At 31.6% G+C, this 23,962-nt stretch overlaps 1 protein-coding gene across 1 annotated transcript in view; it reads right to left on the bottom strand.

Annotated features, from left to right (window-relative positions):
• LOC139527322 (microfibril-associated glycoprotein 4-like) overlaps window positions 1-23,962 on the bottom strand; it is a 66,939-nt gene continuing 42,977 nt past the window's right edge. Inside the window, exons 5-10 of the mRNA XM_071322687.1 lie at window positions 17,962-18,052; window positions 15,117-15,299; window positions 13,154-13,284; window positions 1,643-1,739; window positions 879-1,049; window positions 1-298 (exon numbers count right to left, since the gene is read on the bottom strand). Coding sequence (XP_071178788.1) covers window positions 45-298; window positions 879-1,049; window positions 1,643-1,739; window positions 13,154-13,284; window positions 15,117-15,299; window positions 17,962-18,052 — 927 coding nt within the window. The 3' untranslated portion in view covers window positions 1-44. The remainder of the gene's footprint in view (window positions 299-878; window positions 1,050-1,642; window positions 1,740-13,153; window positions 13,285-15,116; window positions 15,300-17,961; window positions 18,053-23,962) is intronic.

Raw genomic sequence — 23,962 nt, forward strand, 5'->3', positions numbered from 1 at the left:
AAAAGTCAATGTTTCTAATGATTGTGAGTAATCACGCTGCTTATTCACACTTTCTTTATCATTAGTTTTGTTGATTTAAGAGAATAAAAATATCCTTTCCATGTTTTCCATATGATTCCATTAGCATAAGAGCTAATTTGCCCAGGTGGTAAGTACGGCCCGTTTAGATTGGAATAGTGACATGACTTGTACCACCATGCTCCTTTATAAGTGCCTGCACAATTATAAATAGCAGCTTTGTCATTATCTCTGTCATGCGTAGAAAACATATTTCCTGTATGGTATGTAAGACTGTCTCCTAAATAAACATTACAAATAAAAAGTATGTTATTAATCATTTTTTGTATCAATCTGACACAGAAATTGCACAATTTGTGTGTGCTCCCATAGTTCTCTATCTTTAAGCCTGGATTGGATTTCGATCTTGAAATCATTGTACACCATTCCTTATTCAACACGCACTTCTTTAAGTATTTGATGTTATTGGACTTATCGATATTTTACAGCTTCTGGAATCATTTAAATATTAAAATTTTTACATCAAAAATAATGAAATAGACAATGTTCAGTAGTGTTCGTGTGTTGATGTGGTTCACATGTGTTTATCGTTTTTTGTTTTTTATATAGATTAGGCTGTTGGTTTTCCTGTTTGAATGGTTTTAGAAATGTCATGTTTAGTGCCCTATAAAGCTTGATGTTTGGTGCGAACCAAGACTCCGTGTTGGAGACCGTACTTTGACCTATAATGGTTTACTTTTACAAACTGTAATTTGCATTGAGAGCATAATATGATGATGAAGTTACCATATATGATGCAGTTTACACTACATACATAAGTGTATATATTATACTGGGATAAAACAACAGATAACACTCACCAGCGGTACTGCTCGCTACGTAGCCGCTTATTGTCAATTGATAGTTTGTTGTTACACCTCCGATGAAGAATCTAGTGTATTTAGCCCATGCATGATTTCCTTCCAAATCCTCCAAATCTACCCGTAGTTGATAATCACCAGTGGAGACTATTTTGTGAATTTTTCCATTTCCTATAAGATTATATAATAGAAACTTATAAATATGTGTCGTACCATTTTTTATGTTTCTCTTTGTCTCGAAAGCGCATTATGCTCGTAAATTTACTTATACAGTGGAACGGGAACAAACATCTGAGGTCACCGCTTGATATTTATAGAGGGATTACTTTTGTTTATGTTTAATATCGTTGCGTTGTATTTGTGTTATTTTATTGTCCAGTGTATTTGTTGTTATATTGTACTTGACGGGCTGATATGGGCTTATCTAGGGGTCTCGGGATGATATCCGGGTCGATATAGAAAAAAGCCATGTATACTTCAATGAAAGACGAAAGAAATATAAGGAACACTCAAACTCATTAGCCGAAAACGAACTGAGAATAAGGTATTGATGTTTGACATATATGTTGAATAGTTTGGACAATACATGTACACCATTCTCTAAATTCATGGTTATGAACAACGAGTTTAATTCAAATGTTCGGTGCGAGGGTTGGTGTAACTATAAAACATATAATTTTGTATGATATAAAAAATAAAACAAAATATATAGGCATCGTTTAATTGTATTGGAGGTTATTCAAAATCTAAAACAAAACACATACCTAGCCAAAACTCATGAGTAAGGTTCCCAAAACCGTCCTGATAAGCGGCCCATCCTCGGTAAAAGTCAGTACTGCCGTCTAACCTTCTTTGGATTACCTGTTCAATTTGATATGTTGTCTCGATTAAAAAAGACAAAACAATGTATGCGAATAAAAACTTCTTTTCTTTTATCTGTAGTTGAATGAAAACAGGCAATGGATATTTGAAAGATTTTGTAATCTACTTAGACTCACGTGTAATGTGTAATCTATGTCATGCCTAAGACTAAATCATTACATGTATGTACTAGGAAAGCATTGGTAACTTCACATATGTACTAGGTAAAGCATTTGGCCCCTTTACATTATGTACTAGGAAAGCATTGGTAACTTCACATATGTACTAGGTAAAGCATTTGGCCCCTTTACATTATGTACTAGGAAAGCATTGGTAACTTCACATAAAATTATGTACTAGGTAAAGCATTTGGCCCCTTTACATTATGTACTAGGAAATCATTGGTAACTTCACATATGTACTAGGTAAAGCATTTGGCCCCTTTACATTATGTACTAGGAAAGCATTGGTAACTTCACATAAAATTATGTACTAGGTAAAGCATTTGGCCCCTTTACATTATGTACTAGGAAAGCATTGGTAACTTCACGTATGTACTAGGTAAAGCATTTGGCCCCTTTACATTATGTACTAGGAAAGCATTGGTAACTTCACATATGTACTAGGTAAAGCATTTGGCCCCTTTACATTATGTACTAGGAAAGCATTGGTAGCTTCACATAAAATTATGTACTAGGTAAAGCATTTGGCCCCTTTACATTATGTACTAGGAAAGCATTGGTAACTTCACATATGTACTAGGTAAAGCATTTGGCCCCTTTACATTATGTACTAGGAAAGCATTGGTAACTTCACGTATGTACTAGGTAAAGAATTTGGCCCCTTTACATTATGTACTAGGAAAGCATTGGTAACTTCACGTATGTACTAGGTAAAGCATTGACCCCTTTACATTATGTACTAGGAAAGTATTGGTAACTTCACATATGTACTAGGTAAAGCATTTGGCCCCTTTACATTATGTACTAGGAAAGCATTGGTAACTTCACATATGTACTAGGTAAAGCATTGACCCCTTTACATTATGTACTAGGAAAGCATTGGTAACTTTACATATGCACTAGGTAAAACATTTGGCCCCTTTAGATTATGTACTAGGAAAGCATTGGTAACTTCACATATGTACTAGATAAAGCATTTGGTCCCTTTACATTATGTACTAGGAAAGCATTGGTAACTTCACATATGTACTAGGTAAAGCATTTGGCCCCTTTACATTATGTACTAGGAAAGCATTGGTAACTTCACATATGTACTAGGTAAAGCATTTGGCCCCTTTACATTATGTACTATCAAAGCATTGGTAACTTCACATATGTACTAGGTTAAGCATTTGGCCCCTTTACATTATGTACTAGGAAAGGATTGATAACTTCACATATGTACTAGGTAAAGCATTGACCCCTTTACATTATGTACTAGGAAAGCATTGGTAACTTCACATATGTACTAGGTAAAGCATTTGGCCCCTTTACATTATGTACTTGGAAAGGATTGGTAACTTCACATATGTACTAGGTAAAGCATTGACCCCTTTACATTATGTACTAGGAAAGCATTGGTAACTTCACGTATGTACTAGGTAAAGCATTTGGCCCCTTTACATTATGTACTAGGAAAGCATTGGTAACTTCACATATGTACTAGGTAAAGCATTTGGCCCCTTTACATTATGTACTAGGAAAGCATTGGTAACTTCACATAAAATTATGTACTAGGTAAAGCATTTGGCCCCTTTACATTATGTACTAGGAAAGCATTGGTAACTTCACGTATGTACTAGGTAAAGCATTTGGCCCCTTTACATTATGTACTAGGAAAGCATTGGTAACTTCACATATGTACTACAGTTGGGTGCAGACCAAGCATTACATGTAGACGGGCCGAAAAAGTTAACGCGGCGTTTACTCGCGTGCACTTCATGTAAACGCCGCGTTAACTGTGCGTTAACTCCGAAATTGCAGTAGACATTAAAAGTAAACGGGCGTTTACTTTCGCGTTTACCTCCGTGTTAACGCAAAAACGGCGCGTCTTCTAATTTTGTAAAGAGTAAACGGGCGTTTACTTTCCCGTTTACCTCCGCGTTAACGTGGAAAAATGCGCGTCTTCTATTTTCCTAATAAGTAAACGCGCGTTTACTGTTTGTAGTAAACGGCCGTTAACGCAGATTGTCATCGTAACCTGGATACACTGACCTAAAATATGAAATGATAAGGAACATCAAAATTAATTGACCAACCGGTCATTTCTGCTTGACATATTGACGATTAAAGTTAATTAAAAATGTCACACATTTGTATTTAATTGAACAATAATTATAGTAAATTTCTTGTTCTTCGCAAATAATAGTTTTCTCATCTTAGCCAGACTGACTCGTAAAACAAAATTATTTGATATCATTAACCAAAACTGACAATATTTACCTCTTAACAAGTTATCTTATTCTATATAGAAGTAATTCAGTTATATTTTCATGCCATAATTGATCATATAATACGTAACAATTGACAGCAATTTTTGTACCAGCCTGACGGACATGACCTCTTTTTATTTAAAATATTGAATAGTAAACAAAATTCAGTAGTTTTCATACATCAGACTAACTCGTAATATATAATTATTTGTTTGCAACACCAAAACTGACCATATAAGCAATTTATTATGTAAATCTATATAGCCGGCATAGTAAATGAGTTATATTTTGATATAAAGATTGATTGTATAATAAAAAAGGAAGCAATATTTAAATATTATAACATAAATTTTTTTTTTTTGCATCAATTTAGAGTGACAGCATGTCCTTTTTCATTCAAAATATTGAATCGCAAACAAAATTCAATAGTTTTCTTACCTAAGACTGACTCGTATAATAAAATTATTTGTCCGCAACACTCAAAACTGACCATATAAGCATTTCATTATGTAAATCTATATAGCCGCACAGTAAATGAGATATATTTTCATGTAAGAATTGATTGTATAAGAAAATAGGTAGCAATATTTGAATATTATGACTAAAAAATTTTGTTCGCATCAATTTAGAGTGCCAGCATGTACTTTTTTATTCAAAATATTGAATCGTAAACAAAATTCAGTAGTTTTCATACCTCAGACTGACTCATATAATAAAATTATTTGTCTGCAACAACCAAAACTGACCATATAAGCATTCTAGTATTTAAATCTATATAGCCGCATAGTAAATGAGTTATATTTTCATGTAATGATTGATTGTATAATAAAATAGGTAGCAATAATTGAATATTATGAATAAAAAATTTTGTTCGCATAAATTAAGAGGGCCAGCATGTCCTTTTTATATTCAAAATATTGAATCGTAAACAAAATTCAGTAGTTTTCATACTTCAGACTGACTCATATAATAAAATTATTTGTCCCCAACAACCAAAACTGACTATATAAGCATTTAATTAGGTAAATCTATATATCCGCATAGTAAATGAGTTATATTTTCATGTAAGGATTGATTGTATAAGAAAATAGGTAGCAATATTTGAATATTATGACTAAAAAATTTTGTTTGCATCAATTTAGAGTGCCAGCATGTACTTTTTTATTCAAAATATTGAATCATCAACAAAATTCAGTAGTTTTCATACCTCAGACTGACTCATAAAATAAAATTATTTGTTCGCAACAACCAAAACTGACCATATAAGCATTTTATTATGTAAATCTATATAGCCTCATAGTAAATGAGTTATATTTTCATCTAAGGATTGATTGTATAATAAAATAAGTAGCAATTTTTGAATATTATGACTAAAATATTGTGTTCGCATCAATTTAGGGTGCCATCATGTCCCTTTTTTATTCAAAATATTGAATCGTAAACAAAATTCAGTAGTTTTCATACCTCAGACTGACTCATATAATCATGATAATAAAAATTATGTGTCCGCAACAACCAAAACTGACCATATAAGCATTCTAGTATTTAAATCTATATAGCCGCATAGTAAATGAGTTATATTTTCATGTAATGATTGATTGTATAATAAAATAGGTAGCAATATTTGAATATTATGAATAAAAATTTTTGTTCACATCAATTTAGAGGGCCAGCATGTCCTTTTTTTATTCAAAATATTCAATCGTAAACAAAATTCAGTAGTTTTCATACCTCAGACTGACTCATATAATAAAATTATTTGTCCGCAACAACCAAAACTGACTATATAAGCATTTAATTATGTAAATCTATATAGCCGTCTAGTAAATGAGTTATATTTTCATGTAATGATTGATTGTATAATAAAATAGGTGGCAATATTTGAATATTATGACTAAAAAATTTTGTTCGCATCAATTTAGAGTGCCAGCATGTACTTTTTTATTCAAAATATTGAATCGTAAACAAAATTCAGTAGTTTTCATACCTCAGACTGACTCATATAATAAAATTATTTGTCTGCAACAACCAAAACTGACCATATAAGCATTCTAGTATTTAAATCTATATAGCCGCATAGTAAATGAGTTATATTTTCATGTAATGATTGATTGTATAATAAAATAGGTAGCAATAATTGAATATTATGAATAAAAAATTTTGTTCGCATAAATTAAGAGGGCCAGCATGTCCTTTTTATATTCAAAATATTGAATCGTAAACAAAATTCAGTAGTTTTCATACTTCAGACTGACTCATATAATAAAATTATTTGTCCCCAACAACCAAAACTGACTATATAAGCATTTAATTAGGTAAATCTATATATCCGCATAGTAAATGAGTTATATTTTCATGTAAGGATTGATTGTATAAGAAAATAGGTAGCAATATTTGAATATTATGACTAAAAAATTTTGTTTGCATCAATTTAGAGTGCCAGCATGTACTTTTTTATTCAAAATATTGAATCATCAACAAAATTCAGTAGTTTTCATACCTCAGACTGACTCATAAAATAAAATTATTTGTTCGCAACAACCAAAACTGACCATATAAGCATTTTATTATGTAAATCTATATAGCCTCATAGTAAATGAGTTATATTTTCATCTAAGGATTGATTGTATAATAAAATAAGTAGCAATTTTTGAATATTATGACTAAAATATTGTGTTCGCATCAATTTAGGGTGCCATCATGTCCCTTTTTTATTCAAAATATTGAATCGTAAACAAAATTCAGTAGTTTTCATACCTCAGACTGACTCATATAATCATGATAATAAAAATTATGTGTCCGCAACAACCAAAACTGACCATATAAGCATTCTAGTATTTAAATCTATATAGCCGCATAGTAAATGAGTTATATTTTCATGTAATGATTGATTGTATAATAAAATAGGTAGCAATATTTGAATATTATGAATAAAAATTTTTGTTCACATCAATTTAGAGGGCCAGCATGTCCTTTTTTTATTCAAAATATTCAATCGTAAACAAAATTCAGTAGTTTTCATACCTCAGACTGACTCATATAATAAAATTATTTGTCCGCAACAACCAAAACTGACTATATAAGCATTTAATTATGTAAATCTATATAGCCGTCTAGTAAATGAGTTATATTTTCATGTAATGATTGATTGTATAATAAAATAGGTGGCAATATTTGAATATTATGACTAAAAAATTTTGTTCGCATCAATTTAGAGTGCCAGCATGTACTTTTTTATTCAAAATATTGAATCGTAAACAAAATTCAGTAGTTTTCATACCTCAGACTGACTCATATAATAAAATTATTTGTCTGCAACAACCAAAACTGACCATATAAGCATTCTAGTATTTAAATCTATATAGCCGCATAGTAAATGAGTTATATTTTCATGTAATGATTGATTGTATAATAAAATAGGTAGCAATATTTGAATATTATGAATAAAAAAGTTTGTTCACATAAATTAAGAGGGCCAGCATGTCCTTTTTATATTCAAAATATTGAATCGTAAACAAAATTCAGTAGTTTTCATACCTCAGACTGACTCATATAATAAAATTATTTGTCCCCAACAACCAAAACTGACTATATAAGCATTTAATTATGTAAATCTATATATCCGCATAGTAAATGAGTTATATTTTCATGTAAGGATTGATTGTATAAGAAAATAGGTAGCAATATTTGAATATTATGACTAAAAAATTTTGTTTGCATCAATTTAGAGTGCCAGCATGTACTTTTTTATTCAAAATATTGAATCATCAACAAAATTCAGTAGTTTTCATACCTCAGACTGACTCATAAAAAAAAATTATTTGTTCGCAACAACCAAAACTGACCATATAAGCATTTTATTATGTAAATCTATATAGCCTCATAGTAAATGAGTTATATTTTCATGTAAGGATTGATTGTATAATAAAATAAGTAGCAATTTTTGAATATTATGACTAAAAAATTGTGTTCGCATCAATTTAGGGTGCCAGCATGTCCCTTTTTTATTCAAAATATTGAATTGTAAACAAAATTCAGTAGTTTTCATACCTCAGACTGACTCATATAATCATGATAATAAAAATTATGTGTCCGCAACAACCAAAACTGACCATATAAGCATTCTAGTATTTAAATCTATATAGCCGCAAAGTAAATGAGTTATATTTTCATGTAATGATTGATTGTATAATAAAATAGGTAGCAATATTTGAATATTATGAATAAAATTTTTTGTTCACATCAATTTAGAGGGCCTGAGCATGTCCTTTTTTTATTCAAAATATTCAATCGTAAACAAAATTCAGTAGTTTTCATACCTCAGACTGACACATATAATAAAATTATTTGTCCGCAACAACCAAAACTGACCATATAAGCATTTAATTATGTAAATCTATATAGCTGCATAGTAAATGAGTTATATTTTCATGTAAAGATTGATTGTATAATAAAATAGGTAGCAATATTTGAATATTATGACTAAAAAATTTTGTTTGCATCAATTTAGAGTGCCAGCATGTACTTTTTTTATTCAAAATATTGAATCATAACCAAAATTCAGTAGTTTTCATACCTCAGACTGACTCATATAATAAAATTGTTTGTCCGCAACAACCAAAACTGACCATATAAGCATTCTAGTATTTAAATCTATATAGCTTCATAGTAAATGAGTTATATTTTCATGTAAAGATTGATTGTATAATGAAAAAGGTAGCAATATTTGAATATTATGACTAAAAAGTTTTGTTTGCATCAATTTGGAGGGCCAGCATGTCCTTTTTTTATTCAAAATATTGAATCATAACCAAAATTCAGTAGTTTTCATACCTCAGACTGACTCATATAATAAAATTATTTGTCCGCAACAACCAAAACTGACCATATAAGCATTCTAGTATTTAAATCTATATAGCTGCATAGAAAATGAGTTATATTTTCATGTAATGATTGATTGTATAATAAAATAGGTAGCAATATTTGAATATTATGAATAAAAAATTTTGTTCGCATCAATTTAGAGGGCCAGCATGTCCTTTTTTTATTCAAAATATTGAATCGTAAACAAAATTCAGTAGTTTTCATACCTCAGACTGACTCATATAATAAAATTATTTGTCCGCAACAACCAAAACTGACTATATAAGCATTTAATTATGTAAATCTATATAGCCATCTAGTAAATGAGTTATATTTTCATGTAATGATTAATTGTATAATAAAATAGGTAGCAATATTTGAATATTATGAATAAAAGAATTTTGTTCGCATCAATTTAAAGGGCCAGCATGTCCTTTTTTTATTCAAAATATTGAATTATACACAAACTTAAGTAGTTTTCATACCTCAGACTGACTCATATAATAAAATTATTTGTCCGCAACAACCAAACTGACCATATAAGCATTCTATTATGTAAATCTATATAGCTGCATAGTAAATGAGTTATATTTTCATGTAAGGATTGATTGTATAAGAAAATAGGTAGAAATACTTGAATATTACGACAAAAAATTTTTGTTCGCTTCAATTTAGAGTGCCAGCATGTACTTTTTTATTCAAAATATTGAATCGTAAACAAAATTCAGTAGTTTTCATACCTCAGACTGACTCATATAATAAAATTATTTGTCCGCAACAACCAAAACTGTAAAATTATTTGTCCGCAACAACCAAAACTGACCATATAAGCACTCTAGTATTTAAATCTATATAGCCGCATAGTAAATGAGTTATATTTTCATGTATGGATTGATTGTATAATAAAATAGGTAGCAATATTTGAATATTTTGACTAAAAAATTTTGTTCGCATCAATTTAGGTTGCCAGCATGTCCCTTTTTTATTCAAAATATTGAATCGTAAACCAAATTCAGTAGTTTTCTTCATACCTCAGACTGACTCATATAATAAAATTATTTGTCCGCAACAACCAAAACTGACCATATAAGCATTTTATTATGTAAATCTATATAGCCTCATTATTAAGTAAATGAGTTATATTTTCATGTAAGGATTGATTGTATAATAAAATAGGTAGCAATATTTGAATATTATGACTAAAAAATTTTGTTCGCATCAATTTAGAGGGCCAGCATGTCCTTTTTTTATTCAAAATATTGAATCATAAACAAAATTCAGTAGTTTTCATACCTCAGACTGACTCATATAATAAAATTATTTGTCTGCAACAACAAAAACTGTCTATATAAGCATTTAATTATGTAAATCTATATAGCCGCATAGTAAATGAGTTATATTTTTATGTAAGGATTGATTGTATAAGAAAATAGGTAGCAATATTTGAATATTATGACTAACAAATTTTGTTCGCATCAATTTAGAGGGCCAGCATGTCCTTTTTTTATTCAAAATATTGAATCATAAACAAAATTCAGTAGTTTTCATACCTCAGACTGACTCATATAATAAGATTATTTGTTCGCAACAACCAAAACTGACCATATAAGCATTCTATTATGTAAATCTATATAGCTGCATAGTACATGAGTTATATTTTCATGTGAGGATTGTATAATGAAAAAGGTAGCAATATTTGAATATTATGACTAAAAAATTTTGTTTGCATCAATTTAGAGTGCCAGCATGTACTTTTTTATTCAAAATATTGAATATTGAAACAAATTTCAGTAGTTTTCTAACCTCAGACTGACTCGAATTTTAACCAAAACAGACCATATTAGCACTATATATAGCTGCATAGTAAATTAGTTTATTATATCCATGTAAAGATAGCAATATTTGAACATTTAAATTGACGAGATGACCGGTACAAATGTACATACTTATATTACCCTTTATCGATGTCCCTTTCAATACACTGTACAATTTACGTCTTTTTTTTTTTTTTATCATTTGTCAAAACAGAATCTTATCATATAAATCCAAGGCAAACAAGGTGAATTTCGATTAAAAATCATGTATTAAATACCCCGAGTTATAGTAGGAATTCGAAGAGACAATTATGAATGGGGAACGAAACAATATAAACCATGATTTTTATATCCCATCATATTAAAATATTCTCCCGATGTCTCGGATAACCTTTCTTTTCGTATCGATATTTGCACATGTAACTTTTGGAAGAAAAATATAGAAAATCTGCCAATCAGTAAAGTTAATGGACTTAATGAAAGTGATTTTGTGTAATTTAATATTTCGAATTAAAAGAGTTTTTGAATTGTTCTGGTTTGAAACACATATACGTAAAATATTAAGACTAAAGGTCGTTTTTATAAAATAAATGTGCAAATGAACTTGAAGTTTATTTCTAAATTTACCCAATCAGTTAACGCGAAAAGTAAACGTGCGTTTACTTTCAATTGCACGTAAAAATATACTTGTAAAATCTGTACTAAACGCCCGTTTACTTTTAAGTGCACGTACAAATAAATTTTAAGAATTCTGAAGTAAACGCCCGTTTACTACTGACTAAACGGACACATAGTAAACGCCCGTTTACTAAGGTAGACATTAGAAATTTCCATTTCAGCAATGTTAACGTAATTATAGTAAACGTGCGTTTACTAGTAAACGGGAGATTTGAAGTTAACTAACGAAATATGTGCACGCGGCGTTAACTTGCGTTTACTTTATGTAATGCTTGGTCTGCACCCAACTGTAGGTAAAGCATTTGGCCCCTTTACATTATGTACTAGGAAAGCATTGGTAACTTCACGTATGTACTAGGTAAAGCATTTGGCCCCTTTACATTATGTACTAGGAAAGCATTGGTAACTTCACGTATGTACTAGGTAAAGCATTGACCCCTTTACATTATGTACTAGGAAAGTATTGGTAACTTCACATATGTACTAGGTAAAGCATTTGGCCCCTTTACATTATGTACTAGGAAAGCATTGGTAACTTCACATATGTACTAGGTATAGCATTGACCCCTTTACATTATGTACTAGGAAAGCATTGGTAACTTTACATATGCACTAGGTAAAACATTTGGCCCCTTTAGATTATGTACTAGGAAAGCATTGGTAACTTCACATATGTACTAGGTAAAGCATTTGGCCCCTTTACATTATGTACTAGGAAAGCATTGGTAACTTCACATATGTACTAGGTAAAGCATTTGGCCCCTTTACATTATGTACTAGGAAAGCATTGGTAACTTCACATATGTACTAGGTAAAGCATTTGGCCCCTTTACATTATGTACTAGCAAAGCATTGGTAACTTCACATATGTACCAGGTAAAGCATTTGGCCCCTTTACATTATGTACTAGGAAAGGATTGATAACTTCACATATGTACTAAGTAAAGCATTGACCCCTTTACATTATGTACTAGGAAAGCATTGGTAACTTCACATATGTACTAGGTAAAGCATTTGGCCCCTTTACATTATGTACTTGGAAAGGATTGGTAACTTCACATATGTACTAGGTAATTATAAAGCATTGACCCCTTTACATTATGTACTAGGAAAGCATTGCCAACTTTACATTCATTAATATTCGTTGGATACCAATTTTCGTGTATTTCGTGGGTACAGGAGAACCACGAATTTAAATGTTCAACGAATTACATTTTTTTTCTAAAGTAATGTATGGACACTGTGCCAAAACCACGAAATTAGATATGCACGAAAATGCAAGTTTTCCTCAATCCACGAAAATTGGTATCCACGAAAATAAATGAATCCACAGTATATGTCAAATGAAAATAAGAAATTCCATGATTTAAAATAGTTCAAGACAAATTTGTCTAGTCCGAATACGGACAGAAAGATGTGTTAGGTAAACAATTCGCCTTTCAGAAACTCAATTCGCCTTTTCAGAATCTAAAGGACTATGAATAATCTCATTGTTTGTAGACCAATATGAAAGTAACGTTACACCATTGGTTGAATTTCCATTTTTAGAACGATTTAAACCGATCAAAACGTTTTGAAGTACGCTTTTGAAAATATTACCCAAAATGCATTAATGATATACATACTGTCCAATCACCGTCATCTGTGTCCATTTCACAATAGACATCGAACTTTGCAGACGTTGTTGGATAGATACTGTAAACCCCAGAACCATAGTGGTGCGGTATATCATCACAATCACGTGGTGGAAACAGAGCTTTTAAAAGACGAAAACAATTGGTTAAGATACATATAATTCGTTAAAAACTAAAGAACCAAAGACTCCCGATTGATATAACATAATAGTTATCAAAGTATCAAAAGTACCAGGATTATAATTTAGTACGCCAGACGCGCTTTTCGTGTACATAAGACTCATCAGTGACGCTAATATCAAAATAGTTATCAAGCCAAACAAGAACAAACGGTATCAGTTTTTCTGTACTATATGCGCATTTCGACAATCAATGTCTCTTCAGTGGTGCTCGAAGCCAAAATATTTGAAAATCCAAAGCTTATTAAAAGGAGGACGAGTTGTAAACCAAAACCGACAAAAACGTTTATCAATGAATAAAGCCTGGCAAGGAATATGAGCCTTGCATAAGAGAGATTCATTCCTTCAATTTAGATAATTTCAAAAATTTTGTAACGCCAGATTTCAATAACATCAAGTAGCAAGAAGTTCTGGTTCTGGGATGTTGATACCTTTGGGGTCTATCAGTGATTGTTATTTGCTTAACGTGCAAATTTTGTTACGATTTTGTGCAGTATTTTGAGGACCGCTCTTTGTGTTTCCGTCGACTTATATTTTGAGCTATTAATATTGATATTTGTTTTATTTTCTCTCTATGTATGTTTCTAGACTCTATCACTGTTATTTTCTGGGAAAGCACATTAAGAATTCATTTAGCCAATGATATTATGGGCGTTAACTGCCTAGACTATAATTAACAAAAACTACGTTGTTTGTTTGCACCTGTCCTTAGTCATTTTTTATATAGGTTAGACCGTTGGGTTTTCCGTTTGAATGGTTTGACACTTTTTGTTTGGGTCTTTTATAGGTTGCTGTTTGACTTGAGACAAGTCTATATGTTGTAGACCGTGCTTTGACCGATTATGGTTTACTTTTACAGATTTTGACTTGGATAGAAAGTTGTCTCGGTCATTGGCACTGATACCACATTCTCTTATATTTACGTAAAGTGTATTTGCTACATCTTCATGTTTATATATAATCTAAAGTAATTTTTGTACCAGAAGAATATGAAAGAATATTATCTCAACACTATAAATGAACGTATTGCTGTAAATGTGCATATAATTCGGTACATGTACAATTTCGCTTTCGTTTTTACTCCTACCTGTTACAGAAAAAAACAGTATAGGGTTGCGCTGTCGCTGCAAGATCGTATTTACTATAAAATATCTAACATATCTACAATCGATCAAAATTCAAATTAAACCTGTCAAGTCGATAAGAAAAGTATGAAGTAATATAAAAAAAATATTTAGGATGGGTGATAAGGAAATAGTATATCAATCTAATTTATGTGTTTGAACGATGCCTTGGTCAAGCACGCCTTAAATTTTCATTATATACACCAGCGAAATCGTTCGTTGAAAAAGGAATTCATGAGTAATGCCTTATATAATTCAAATATTTGAAACATTTATGCTAAACATAGGGCCGTAAAAAATGTTATGAATCATATGGGTTTTTATGGACTATTCATTTTGGACATTTATACCTATTAGGTCTGTTTGTTTTATTCATATAGCGTTGTCAATTTAATAGAATTTTACGTGATTGTCATACAAGTGAGAAATTTAGCTAGCTATATATCAAACCAGTTTTAAGCCACCATTTTTCTAAATAAGAAAATGCATGTACCAAGTCACGAATATGTGTTATCGTCTTATTTTAGAAGTCTGTGATATATAAATGTGTTATTATGGATTATTCTATGTTTGTCACCAACCACATTTATCTATGAGTGTGCATTACATTAGAAAAAAATATAAAGATTAACTTTATATGTGAATACTTACCTTGTTTTATACAGTAAAACAACATTTTCCATTTCCCGTAGTCCGTACATATAACAAATGGACGTCCTACCAACACAAACCCGTCATTACATTTGAATTTATTTCCAGCGCCAAGATTTCTATACAACCCAAATGTTTCGATGCTCACAGCATCATATATATCTGGCAACTCTTCATCACAGTCTGTAAAAGGTAGAAAATTGTATGATATTTATTGAAATAATTGGAGAGCCTAGGTGTAGTGGTTAGTGCATTGTACTTATAACACAAAAGTTCCTGGCTCGAAAATTTCAGGGACTGAATTTCGGGACCCTCTTGACACCATTCGCAAATATCGCCTTGAGAAACAATGATAGTCCGTCGGATGAAGACAACTCATGACTGACCCGTCTTAAAGGAGATGCATACCTCTTGCACGCAAAAGATACCCTTGTAGATTCGACAAAACGCAGGCTAATGCCAATACAAGGCAGCTCTCGCACCCGTACAGTGGAAAGGGATTAATATAAGTTGCAATAACTTGTTTCCCGATCCACTATAAATAAATATGTCTTAACTTTTTCTTTAACGGCTGATTTATGGACAGTTGAATTATTATGTTTATGACAGATTTAAATGAGGATAAAAAGACACGGTCAACCAGGCTTCTCCTGTCCGGCAGTTCTTAATAATATCTTTTTTTTTTTCATTTTTTTTCATTTTAAATGTCCACTTCTACGGAAAAAACCTTGCTTTATAGTTTTCATAGTTTTTAGACGAAAGTACCTGAGTAATGTCATTTATTTCTTAACTTTGGGTTCGTGTTGCTTATTCTTAAGTTTTCTATGTTGTGTCGTGTGTCCTATTGTTTGTCTTTTTTTTTTTTTCATTTTTGGCCATTGCGTTGTCAGTTTATTTTCGATCTTTAAGTTTGACTGTCCCTCTGGTATCTTTCTTCCCTCTTTAAAACATTATTTATAGAAACATATCAAACTAGTATACAACTGGGGTCAAATTAGAAACTTCATATTTTGACAGTCTGAAACTGTGTATGGTTTTATTTACAAAACCGTTTTGTTATATTCTTAAACTAAACGGCCTAGTCCTTAATAATTCAAACATAAAACTTTAACTTCATACTTGTTTGCCTTTCTATCTATTTTGATCTGAGCGGTACAATTTGTTAAAGTAAACAGTTATAGGTCAAAGTACGGCCTTCAACACGACGACGAGGCTCACACCAAACAGCAAGCTAAAAAGTGTTGCAAAATGACTAGCGAAAAACCATTCAAACAGGAAACCAACGGTCTAATCTATATAACAAACGAGATACATTAATGAACCATATCAACAAACGACACCTACTGAACATCAGGTTCCTGATTAAGGACAGGTGCAAACAAATGCAGCCGATTTAAACGTTTAAATAGGTACTAGTTTTCACCCGTTCCTGAAACAATAGTGTAACATCACACATCCCTTGATAAAAATATCATGATATAGTCTGTGTATGACCCTTGAATATGAAATTCAAACTGATGAACGATATCATAAATCTATCCGTAACACCCTTTAGGTCTTCAGAAGACTACCAAATACCTGTATTTGGCATGACACGGGTTATGTTCTTCTCATATATTTTATGATAGTATGATACTAAACCCCTAACGGGAGGGATTGTACCTGATATTCATATGATGAAGACATAATCTTTCAATCAGTTTAATTGAGGTCTGGAGCTGGCATGTCAGTTAACTGCTAGTAGTCTGTTGTTATTTATGTATTATTGTCATTTTATTTGTTTTCTTTTGTTACATCTTTTGACATCAGACTCGGACTTCTCTTGAACTAAATTTTAATGTGCGTATTGTTATTCTTTTACTTTTCTACATTGGCTAGAGGTATAGGGGGAGGGTTGAGATCTCATAAACATGTTTAACCCCGCCGCAATTTTGCGCCTGTCCCAAGTCAGGAGCCTCTGGCCTTTGTTAGTCTTGTATGATTTTAAATTTTAGTTTCTTGTGTATAATTCGGAGTTTAGTATGACGTCCATTATCACTGTACTATTATGCATATTTTAGGGGCCAGCTGAAGGACACCTACGGGTGCGGGAATTCTCGCTAAATTGAAGACCCATTGGTTGCCTTCGGCTGTTGTTTGCTCTATGGTCGGGTGGTTGTCGCTTTGACATATTCACCATTTCCTTTCTCAATTTTATTAATATTAAAAAAACGATTGTTGTCTTGTGTCTATTTATAAAGTAACGAAACACTTTGAAAATGTCAAAGATGCCTAGAATAATTTGTGTGTCATAAACTTCTTATAAGATATATGGCATCCCTATTGGATAAAGGTATTACACTACAACATGTCTTATTCATCAGGTTTCTGTTAAACACATATCTTTTTTATAGTATGAAAGTATGTTCCTTACTTGCAATTCGAAATGGTGGATTTTACCTGGTAAAATAGCTTGCCAAACCTCTCACTTGTATGACAGTCGCTTCAAATATCATTTATATTGACAACGATAAAAATTAACATATTCATATGTAAAAAAGAAATGTTTAAAGTTCTGTAAATAGTTATCAAAGATACCTGGATTATAATTTAGTACGTCAGACGCGCGTTTCGTCTACATAAGACTCATCGGTGACGCTCATATCAAAATATTAATAATGCCAAAAAAGTATAAAGCATTATGGATCCAAAATTCCAAAAAGTTATGCCAATCGGCAAAGGTAATCTATGCCTGGGATAAGAAAATCCTTAGTTTTTCAAAAAAAATCAAAAGTTGTAAACGCAGTGCTGAGTAATGGTTCTTATTAAACAATTTATTTCAAAATGCACCAATATTAATACTTACAAGCAGTTATACACGTATATAATCCATTATCAACTTTAACACATTTCTGTCCTGCTGCACAATTGTGATTTGTGCAAACTCCTGCGAAAGACTGAAATATTCAAATATGATTCAATTACTATCATGATGTGTAATAACAATAACATTAACGGTCCCAGTGTTCCTGCACCACATGCGCATTTCGACAAAACATGTCTCTTCAGTGATGCTCGTGGCAAAAAAATTGAAATCCAAAGCTTATATAAAAGATGAAGAGTTATAATCCAAAAGGTCAAAAATGTAAAGCTAAATCCATGAAAGAGATCAGAGCTTTGCATGAGAGAGATAAATCAGTTGTAAAAATCCTATATGAGTATATTTGATATGGCTTCAATGTTTTATACATGTAAAAACCTCTATCATAGATATAGGAAGATGTGGTGTGAGTGCCAATGAGACAACTCTCCATACAAATAACAATTTAAAAGGTAAACCATTATAGGTTAAAGTACGGCCTTCAACACGGAGCCTTAGCTCACACCGAACAACAAGCTATAAAGGGCCCCAAAATTACTAGTGTAAAACCATTCAAACGGGAAAACCAACGGTCTAATCAGCACATCTGAAGTATTTATTCCTTAACAAGTGAAAAACATGAAAAAGTTTTACAAATTTTCATCAATTATTCCATATTTAAATAATTTTCAGTGCATATTATTAGAACTATGAATTATGAATGCCTTTGCTCATTGAACGAGTTTAGAAACATAAAGTCAATATTGAGCTTGTGTGTATGTAAAATCTATAAAATCGTTGATTTTTCATACTAAACAAATAATACTTAACAAAATCAAAAGGCATTGGAATCATCCTAATTACAATAAACACAATGTTGAGATTGATTAATAACGTTTGGAGGGGACAAGTTACGGAGGTGCAATCATATTGAGTAGAAACAATCTGGATTAAAGGTTTCTTCAGCCTTTGTTTGCAACCCGTCAATATAAATCAGGCAATGTTAAAGCAATTTAAATAACAACATAAATAGTATAAATGTTGGATACTCAAATTCAACCAATTGAAAACCGAAGATGTGTTCATATTCAAATCAAAGGTCGTCATGGTATATCAAGGTATAAACACGGTTATCAGATATTGACATATGTTGGAAATGAAATGCTTCTTTATATTTTTTTCAGGGAAATCTCCAAAGGGAACGAAAACTGGATAGATATTTACGCCATTTCCGTTGAAGCTTATTTATGTTACTGTACTGATACATGTACATTTAAGTGGTACATGTATACTAGACTAAAATCACTTCTCACCAATAATGCTCCCTTCAAGGTCATATCATTATTTGCTTTTATTTATAATTTATTTGATCTAATTTGACATCAATCTAACACCGAAACACCTGTTTCGTTTCAAAACTTCATTAATATTAAATTTCTTATTTTACTATTTAAAATATTCTCTCATCACTGTAAAGGCATTTGGAGCGTTGTCCCCAATATTTGTTTTATGTTTCAGTCTTTTTAGTAAATCACCTTTCAATGATTTACCCATTTTGACTTATTAACTATGATATAGAACTCACTGCAGAACAAATAGAAAATGAGGAAACTGTTATCATTTATGTTCTATCGAGGGCATTTTATTGCTTAACTTTTTGCGATTTTTGTCAACTCAGTACATATCAATGAAGATGTTTTTATAAAATTGAGAATGAAAATGGGGAATGTGTCAAAGAGACAACAACCCGACCATACAGCAGAAAACAACCGAAGACCACCAGTGGGTTTAAATGCAGCCTGAAAATCCCGCACCCAGATGCGTCCTTCCGCTGGTCCCTAAATCTTAGGTATCGTTTGCCTTTCATTTTCTATATGGACATAATAAAAAAGTATTCAAGTGAAGTGGTATTTTATTTGATTCAGTAGCGTCTGATGAAAAAAAAACTCACGGATGTTCTATTTTTTCAATGAAGCAGTTTAGGTACTTGTTCTCTTCACTGGAATATTCATGTTTTAGAATTAATCTTTTTATCCGGTTTTATATTCTTCTTTTCCTTATTTATCATTTGTCAAATATTTCACACATTGGGATAAGTAGGGACTTTGGTACTAAATAAACGTTAACCTTTGAATTGTGATTCTTGTCTGATGTATCCCATCGAACTAGAGATAAAGGAAACACCAGATATAGTTAAGTCTGTCTCATATCTTGACTTACATCTAAGAATTGACAATGACGTTCGGTTTTAAACAAAACAGAGATGATTTCAGTTTCCCTTTTGTGAACTTTACATTTCTATGTAGCAACAATCCAACAGCGACTGCATACGGAGTAAATATCTCCCAATACATAAAATTGAGAATGGAAATGGGGAATGTGCCAAAGAGACAACAACCCGACATTAGAAAAAACCAACAACAGAAGGTCACCAACAGGTCTTCAATGTAGCGAGAAATTCCCTCACCCGGAGGCGTCCTTCAACTGGCCCCTAAACAAATATATACTAGTTCAGTGATAATGAACGCCATACTAATTTCCAAATTGTACACAAGAAACTAAAATTAAAATAATACAAGACTAACAAAGGCCAGAGGCTCCTGACTTTGGACAGGCGCAAAAATGCGGCGGGGTTAAACATGTTTGGGAGATCTCAACCCTCCCCTATACCTCTAGCCAATGGGTGCTATAAACAGTTTCGTACTAAAAACTAGGGGTATTTCCCCAGTGAGATTTACATACTGATGGAATTCCCTGCTATTTATATACCACTAAATGAAAAAGTTGATTGTTTTTTATGTTCAATGTGAAAAACATATATTGAAGTTCAATTAAAATGCCACTTTTGTCAAGATTTAAAAAAAAAAAAATGTTTTTGTGACTTCCTACTATATGGGAGGCAACTCCATAAACAGCTGATTTTCACCTGTTGCAAAAAGCACTTTGATTTGTCAGGTAAGATAGCTCCTTTCGGAGCAGGCGAACGTAGGCTGAAACTACATTTTCTTAAATCAGCCGGATAAGCTCTTCGAAATGCATATTATAAGAAATCTCAAATATATGCACAGGTTACTGATCCGTGTGTCCAAAGGTGGTCTGTTTTTAAGGTTTTTTAGGGGGAAAATGCCTAATTTCCAGCTGATAACTTGTACCAATTTGCATGTTTAAACAAGAGATGTTGGATTTTTTTTTATTTATTCAGAAAGTTCATAGAATTATCTTTCCATTGATGTATAGATATCTATATAACTATGAATATCTGACTTCTGCATGATGGGTCCACTATTACATGCCCTGTTACAGAATGACGTCACGTAAAAAACTGTTGATTGCACCCTTAAGGAACAAATACAAAATATTAGTGATGTTTTAGCATAGAAATGTGTTTGCGAATGGAGTAAAATAATTCTGAAAAATATTGTACGGCATGTATACATTAATTTAAAAGCATCAGTTTGGTATATTTAATGCAAATATTACAGATTTGTACATAGCAACCAGATATAAGAAAACCAGACTCTGTGCGAATATTGAAGTTTTTTAATTTTTTGCGACGTCATGATATTTTTATTCAATCTCTCATATATTTGGAACCAAAAGTTGCATATGAAAAGTGTAGATTTTTTCTACTTTGACCTTTACTCCTGATCAGTGTTACATAAAGTTTTATTCATTATAATATATATTTGGTACTTTTTATAGTCAAAAAGGTACACATGCCATTCCTAAGAAAAACACTATTTCAATATTTTCTCAACTCAGCTATAACTTAGTTCATATAGTACTAGGAACAAAATCTATTTAAAGTAACTTTATTCATGCCTATTTCATAGTTTTTATTCTATTTATTTAAAAGAAACCCTATTTTATGATTTATTTTCTTTGTAAAACTGATGAAAATGTGATACAGGAAATGTTTGGGATTTGCCAGTTAAACTGTTTGCCACTGGCCAATATGCCACTACCGCGCGACATAAAAAAAGAGCTGTAGTTTCACTATTTGTGGTCACAATCCTTAAAGTAAGACATCATTTTAATCGGTATAGTGTACAGATTCAGAAAAGCTGAGAATTTTTTATATATCGCATACAAGGTTTTGCTTAAGGGTGCTATAAACAGTTTCTTACTAAAAACTAGGGGTATTTCCCCAGTGAGATTTACATACTGATGGAATTCCCTGCTATTTATATACCACTAAATGAAAAAGTTGATTGTTTTTTATGTTCAATGTGAAAAACATATATTGAAGTTCAATTAAAATGCCACTTTTGTCAAGATTTAAAAAAAAAAAAATGTTTTTGTGACTTCCTACTATATGGGAGGCAACTCCATAAACAGCTGATTTTCACCTGTTGCAAAAAGCACTTTGATTTGTCAGGTAAGATAGCTCCTTTCGGAGCAGGCGAACGTAGGCTGAAACTACATTTTCTTAAATCAGCCGGATAAGCTCTTCGAAATGCATATTATAAGAAATCTCAAATATATGCACAGGTTACTGATCCGTGTGTCCAAAGGTGGTCTGTTTTTAAGGTTTTTTAGGGGGAAAATGCCTAATTTCCAGCTGATAACTTGTACCAATTTGCATGTTTAAACAAGAGATGTTGGATTTTTTTTTATTTATTCAGAAAGTTCATAGAATTATCTTTCCATTGATGTATAGATATCTATATAACTATGAATATCTGACTTCTGCATGATGGGTCCACTATTACATGCCCTGTTACAGAATGACGTCACGTAAAAAACTGTTGATTGCACCCTTAAGGAACAAATACAAAATATTAGTGATGTTTTAGCATAGAAATGTGTTTGCGAATGGAGTAAAATAATTCTGAAAAATATTGTACGGCATGTATACATTAATTTAAAAGCATCAGTTTGGTATATTTAATGCAAATATTACAGATTTGTACATAGCAACCAGATATAAGAAAACCAGACTCTGTGCGAATATTGAAGTTTTTTAATTTTTTGCGACGTCATGATATTTTTATTCAATCTCTCATATATTTGGAACCAAAAGTTGCATATGAAAAGTGTAGATTTTTTCTACTTTGACCTTTACTCCTGATCAGTGTTACATAAAGTTTTATTCATTATAATATATATTTGGTACTTTTTATAGTCAAAAAGGTACACATGCCATTCCTAAGAAAAACACTATTTCAATATTTTCTCAACTCAGCTATAACTTAGTTCATATAGTACTAGGAACAAAATCTATTTAAAGTAACTTTATTCATGCCTATTTCATAGTTTTTATTCTATTTATTTAAAAGAAACCCTATTTTATGATTTATTTTCTTTGTAAAACTGATGAAAATGTGATACAGGAAATGTTTGGGATTTGCCAGTTAAACTGTTTGCCACTGGCCAATATGCCACTACCGCGCGACATAAAAAAAGAGCTGTAGTTTCACTATTTGTGGTCACAATCCTTAAAGTAAGACATCATTTTAATCGGTATAGTGTACAGATTCAGAAAAGCTGAGAATTTTTTATATATCGCATACAAGGTTTTGCTTAAGGGTGCTATAAACAGTTTCGTACTAAAAACTAGGGGTATTTCCCCAGTGAGATTTACATACTGATGGAATTCCCTGCTATTTATATACCACTAAATGAAAAAGTTGATTGTTTTTTATGTTCAATGTGAAAAACATATATTGAAGTTCAATTAAAATGACACTTTTGTCAAGATTTAAAAAAAAAAAAATGTTTTTGTGACTTCCTACTATATGGGAGGCAACTCCATAAACAGCTGATTTTCACCTGTTGCAAAAAGCACTTTGATTTGTCAGGTAAGATAGCTCCTTTCGGAGCAGGCGAACGTAGGCTGAAACTACATTTTCTTAAATCAGCCGGATAAGCTCTTCGAAATGCATATTATAAGAAATCTCAAATATATGCACAGGTTACTGATCCGTGTGTCCAAAGGTGGTCTGTTTTTAAGGTTTTTTAGGGGGAAAATGCCTAATTTCCAGCTGATAACTTGTACCAATTTGCA

Source organism: Mytilus edulis, chromosome 6 (genome assembly GCF_963676685.1).
Source record: "Mytilus edulis chromosome 6, xbMytEdul2.2, whole genome shotgun sequence".
In the NCBI taxonomy this organism is placed as follows: Eukaryota; Metazoa; Mollusca; class Bivalvia; order Mytilida; family Mytilidae; genus Mytilus; species Mytilus edulis.